The 6,000-nt window shown below is 38.9% G+C and overlaps 1 protein-coding gene across 1 annotated transcript in view; it reads right to left on the bottom strand.

The window, feature by feature from the left end:
• Positions 1-2,010: 2,010 nt before the first annotated feature.
• Positions 2,011-6,000, bottom strand: part of LOC121386259 (protein maelstrom homolog) — a 41,535-nt gene continuing 37,545 nt past the window's right edge. Inside the window, exons 14-15 of the mRNA XM_041517103.1 lie at positions 5,609-5,752; positions 2,011-2,636 (exon numbers count right to left, since the gene is read on the bottom strand). Of these exons, the coding sequence (XP_041373037.1) occupies positions 2,584-2,636; positions 5,609-5,752 (197 nt within the window). The 3' untranslated portion in view covers positions 2,011-2,583. The remainder of the gene's footprint in view (positions 2,637-5,608; positions 5,753-6,000) is intronic.

Genomic DNA, 6,000 nt, shown 5'->3' with positions numbered 1-6,000 from the left:
TCTGGAGTCAATACCGGGTGTGGCCTCCGCGTGTGTTGACAACTGCCTGGCACCGCCTGCCCATTGAAGCAACCAGAGTACGGATGACGTCCCGGGGGATGGTGACCCACTCGGCCTGCAAGGCTGCTGCCAGCTCGGGCAGGGTCTGGGGCTGTGGTTGTCGCTGTCGGAGGCGTCGGTCCAACTCGTCCCATAGATGCTCAATTGGGTTCAAATCCGGTGATGTCGATGGCCAAGGAAGGACATTAATGTTGTTGTTCTGTAGGAAAGCCGTTGTGAGACGTGCTGTGTGAGGCCTGGCGTTGTCATGTTGGAACACTGCGTTGGCGTTGGCCATAACTGGAACGATGTGTGGCCGGAGGATCTGGTCAATGTAGCCCTGTGCATTCAGGTTGCCCTGCACGTGGACCAGGTCAGTTCTGCCAGTGTGTGAGATGGCTGCCCACACCATGACACTACCCCCGCCGAATCTGTCCACTTCCTGCACGCAGTTTGCCGCATAACGTTCACCATGATGCCTATACACGCGACATCTTCCATCATGACGTCGGAGCAGAAATCGGGACTCGTCACTGAACCACACCTGTCTCCATCGCAGTTGAGGCCATTGTCGATGAATCTGGCACCACTGCAGTCGGAGTCAACGGTGTTGTGGTGTTAAGATGACACCTCGAACTGGACGTCTGGCACGAATTCCTACCTCACGTAGGCGGTTCAGTACGGTCTGGTCGGATATCCTGGGCAAACCTGGTATTGCTGCGGCTGTGGAGGTGGCAGTAGTCAATCGTTCCCGAAGGTGGCGTACCCGGATGTAGCGGTCCTGCCCGAGGGTAGTGACCCGTGGTCGACCGGATCTAGGGAGGTCACGTGTTGATCCATGTTGCTGGTAACGGTCCCACAGTCTGGAGATGGTGCTTGGGGACACATGGAATGCCCTGGCAACAGCCGTTCTGGATTCGCCTGCGTCTAGTCGGCCGATGGCATTGTTTCTCTGCGGTTCACTGAGACGTGGCATGTCCTGGATTGTCAACTGTCGGCCAGATACAGAGGCCAGGCAAGCGAACACCCTGCACTTTTATACTGTCGGTGTTCATGTTGCACGTGCAGACAACGCACGTGCAGTGGTGACATGGTTTGCACGTGGCTGCGTTTTTGCGAATATTCACATTTTGGAACTTTATTGTACAGTAGCTGCGTTTTATCGAATGTAACCGTGGGAATGTGTTTGGGACATGCAATGACCTTATATTCACAAAGCATGAACCGGTAGGAAACATAAAATCGGAGTTATAACCCATTTGTACCCTTTTGTGTTTCTTTTTTTGAAGAGTATATATACTTTTTTAAATTCTAATTATATATTTAGGATAGGAAATTTGATGGGAGAAAACCTACAAAAATCATTCATATTAGATTCTCTTTCGAGAATTGCGACCCATTAACATTTTCATTTGTACCTGAACTAATGAAGAAAATTGTTCGTGTAAAGACTAAAACCACACAAACGACATATCAGCTGTTTGCAAAATTCTAATTTTATGCCCTGCCCTAACAAGTAGAAATGAGTTTCTAACACTACTTTTCAAAATGGGACAAATTTAAAACAGCTGTTCTCCATCATATGTCAAAAAACTATAAACATATGTCCATTAATGTCCAAGAGTTCAGGGTAGGTCATTTTACTCTTCATACCCTCTGGCTAAAGTTCTGCCAATCTCTACATGGGAGGAGGGTGGAGGTGGCGGGGGGTCAAAAGTCTTATTTTTGTCTTTATTTGTGTAGAGTAGGACAAACAATTTACATTTTTGTCCTCAAATGGGGAAAGGGAAGAGAGAAGAGGGCACACACACACCCCTGGTCGTCCCCCCCCCCCCCCCCCCCCCCGGTAATATGGACCTGCAGTGTATATTTCAAGTCACATGATATTTTGGTTTCAGCAGGTCAACTGCCATGTTTGAGTAGCTCTCAGTTTGGAATAATCTGAGAAAAACATCAACAAAAAATACCTACTAAGAACTTTCAAAATTTATGAAAAAAATAAAAATAAATAAATAATAAAAATGAAATCACATAAACACAACTCTTATCATTCCCTGAGAAAAATAACCAAACAAACATGGTTGAATAAACTTAAAACCAAACCAGGTACTCCTGTTGTGTTAAGGCAAAGGTTGATGAGTTTTTGTTGTTTGTAAATGGTAAACATTTCAGATGTGAATACTAATTAATAAAAATAGGTTAATTTATAAATGTTATGCCATTTTTTTAACATTAGCTAAACTTTTGTTGTTGTTTTGTGTTGTTGTTTTTTTGTTGTTGTTTTTTTAAAAGAACAAAATGCATACAAAGACTAAGGCACTTGTCTGCTATACAATCTCCAATGAAAAACAAAATGAAAATGAATTAAATCTACATGAATTTACAAGAAATTTTTCCACAGGTAATATAATTAAGTCAGTATTTGATAAAGTTCTCTGTTTTTATGATAGAAAGTGAAGAACACTGACAACGACTGCTTGGTGATATTTTGTCTTTTATCTGGACAAACTGCACGTCAGTAATGTTCAAGTGCGCAGCCAATTTTCACCGCTCACCATTACAGAACGACATATTCTGTAAACCTTGTTGGGCAATAACTGGAAAGAATGAATAAATGAATAAATGAATGAATGAATAAATAACTGAGAATCAGTGAATGTATGTTTACTAACAGCCCAGCACAAAAATATACAATGGTGTAAAAGAAAAGTAAGAAAATTATTATTTACATAAAAAATATATATAATCATGTAAAAACAGTGTAAAGAGCTGTGGGAAAAAAAATATATATATATATAATCATGTAAAAACAGTGTAAAGAGCTGTGGGAAAAAAAAAAATATATATATATAATCATGTAAAAACAGTGTAAAGAGCTGTGGGAAAAAATATAAAAAATTAAATAAAGTATTATACAAAAGTTATTCGGAATTAAATGTCTTGTCTATTCTGGTGCATTTTGTAAAAGTGAGACAAATCTGTTAAAGGGACAGATTCTAGTTTCCACCTGTGAAAATTAACACTAAGATTACTTAATCTACAAACCTGTAACATATTTAGATAAAATTACAATTGAGTGAAACATGAGTCTGTGATTAAGAAATGGTGAAATACCCTCGACTCGACTCCATAACTGTTACTTCTCAGATGCATGTGCATTTTTAAAAATATAAGAAATGCATTTTGTGATATTAAAAACACCAGTGTGACCAAAAACACTTCGAATGTACGGAAATAGATAATATAAACAATAAAATGTAAGTAAAGTTTGATTTCAGTTATCAAAAAACAGCTCTGATAGTAACAAATGCCTTAGTGTTTAAAAACTAGAGTATATCCCTTTAAAATATAATACATGAAACTACTTAAAATTTAAAAGAAAGTAAAGTTAAAGGGTTTTTTTGTTGTTGGGTTTTTTTTGTTTTTTCATTCCAGTAAAATATATTGTTAACCTTGTATCATGATTCGCTAGGTAAGTTTCAAAAACCTCTATACATTTCTAAATTGTTCAACAGTATTTCATAATCCATTAATTCATTAGCAATTATCACTAACCAAAATTGTGAAAAACAAACTTCTGAATGTCAAACATTTGATCATTCTAATACAGTGAACTCCTCTCAACTGGACACACTCGGGGCCAAGTAAAAAGTCCGGTTTCAAGAGGTATCCGGTTCACAGAGGTTCTCTTCTGAACAGATATTTAAAAAGGGACCATGAAAAACGTCCCGTTTTGAGGGAATTCCGATTTACAGAGGGTCCGGTTTTGAGATGTTTCACTGTACATCGCCTACAGTGGAAATTCAATATGTTTTTCTGTTGGCAGGAGAGGGATTGTTTATATGCACTTTCTCACAATGTAATGGTCTTAACCTGCAAAGGGGATTCGATCACTGTACCAACTCGTCTAAATTCTGCCAGTCCTATAGTACTTATAGCAGTGATTTCCCTACAAATATGGCAAGGCATGGTAGACCAAACACTTTTAGGACATTTTCACCATCTTCGGGGCACTTATTTTTCATTAAAAATACAAAAAAATTAACTGAAATAAACATTAATGTAATTTATGTGCTTGCGTTAATAAATGAATGGCAAAAGATATAAAAGGCATATTTTATTAATTAATAATACTTTTTGGTGTTTTATAAGGGCAATTTTAGAATTAATTACTGAAAAAGGGTTGTTTAATCTCAGGGCATCATGGTGCTGATTAAGACAAGATGGTGCTAGACTATTGAGGCATGGTGCTGATTTAATTAAGATAAGATGGTGCTAGACTATTGAGGCATGGTGCTGATTAAGGCAAGATGGTGCTAGACTATTGAGGCATGGTGCTGATTAAGGCAAGATGGTGCTAGACTATTGAGGCATGGTGCTGCACCATGCTAAAACAAGCTAGGGAAAACCCTACGTATATAGGGTGTATTTCAAAGCAAGTACAATAGACAATGATAACATGGGGCTAATCTGCTCAGACCCATTTTTTCCCCTCCATCTGAAAAGTGCCCATGGACTGGTATATCAAATGCTGTGGTATATGCTGTCCTGCCTGTGAGAAAGTGCACAACATCAGCTACAGGATGTTCAACATATGGTAATACTCTCCAGAGGAAATCCACCGTCTTTCCATGAGCAGGAAGTATTTGTAAAAAACATTCTTGCCCACTGGACTGAATTAGCCAGCTTTTGCACAGTGCTAGATAAATCTGTCTAGTACCCCTAGCCTCAGTGGCATCGTGGTTAGGCCATCGGTCTACAGGCTGGTAGGTACTGGGTTCGGATCCCAGTCGAGGCATGGGATTTTTAATCCAGATACAAACTCCAAACCCTGAGTGAGTGCTCCGCAAGGTTCAATGGGTAGGTGTAAACCACTTGCACTGACCAGTGGTCCATAACTGGTTCAACAAAGGCCATGGTTTGTGCTGTCGTGCCTGTGGGAAGTGCAAATAAAAGATCCCTTGCTGCCTGTTGTAAAAGAGTAGCCTATGTGGCGACAGCTGGTTTCCTCTAAAAAAATCAGTGTCAGAATGACCACATCTTTGACGTCCAATAGCTGATGATAAGATAAAAAATCAATGTGCTCTAGTCGCGTCATTAAATAAAACAAACTTTACTTTACTTTCATAACTCATGCTTTACAACGATTGACATCATAACTCATGGTTTTCAGAATTCTGTTTGCCATTTCACGTTGTATCATTGTTTTAAAATATTTAAACAAATTAATATTTTCAACTGAATATTTATTGGTAAGTTGTGACACTTTTATGTCGTTGCATCAGCTGGACTATATTTTCCTCGCATATGATTAAATCAGTTTGTAGGTAAAATGTTTACGAATCGTTCTACAACAAACAAACATTTCCTTACAAAATTAACGTGAAATTAAAGGTAAAAAAATAAATAAATCAATCACCGTTGTGAGGTATAGATACGGTAATTCCTCGGGACGAAACATTTTGTCCCTTAGGTTGGAATTGCCTTATTCCACATATAAGGGATATTATCGAGTTATACAATGTCCCACAAATCTCATTTGCTAATGTTAGTTGAAGATAATTCTTACCCATTCCTGGCTGAATGTATCCTCGGCCCATTGCACCTGTCCCTCGACCAATACCCCGCCCGGCAATGGGCGGGGCATATCCGCGACCCACAGGCGGGCGATTCTGTCCAGACTGACCTAGAACTCCGCGACCCCGACCTTGACCTGAAGAGAATTAAACATGACCTTGCAATTTTTTTTATTTTTTATTTAATTTCTTTTTAAAAACTTTTTTTTTTAACAACAAATGATCTTAAAGGGACATTACTGAGTCTGCTGCATTGTAAGATGTTTCCGACTAATAAAATATTTCTACGATTAAACTTACATATTAAATATATTTCCTTGTTTAGAATATCAGTGTCTGTATATTCAATGTGTTTCTGATCGTCTTAATATTTATAAGAAGCCCA

Source organism: Gigantopelta aegis, chromosome 12, assembly GCF_016097555.1.
Source record: "Gigantopelta aegis isolate Gae_Host chromosome 12, Gae_host_genome, whole genome shotgun sequence".
NCBI lineage: Eukaryota > Metazoa > Mollusca > Gastropoda > Neomphalida > Peltospiridae > Gigantopelta > Gigantopelta aegis.
The sequence above is the reverse complement of the archived record's forward strand: the minus strand, read 5'-3'. Positions and strand labels throughout refer to the sequence as shown.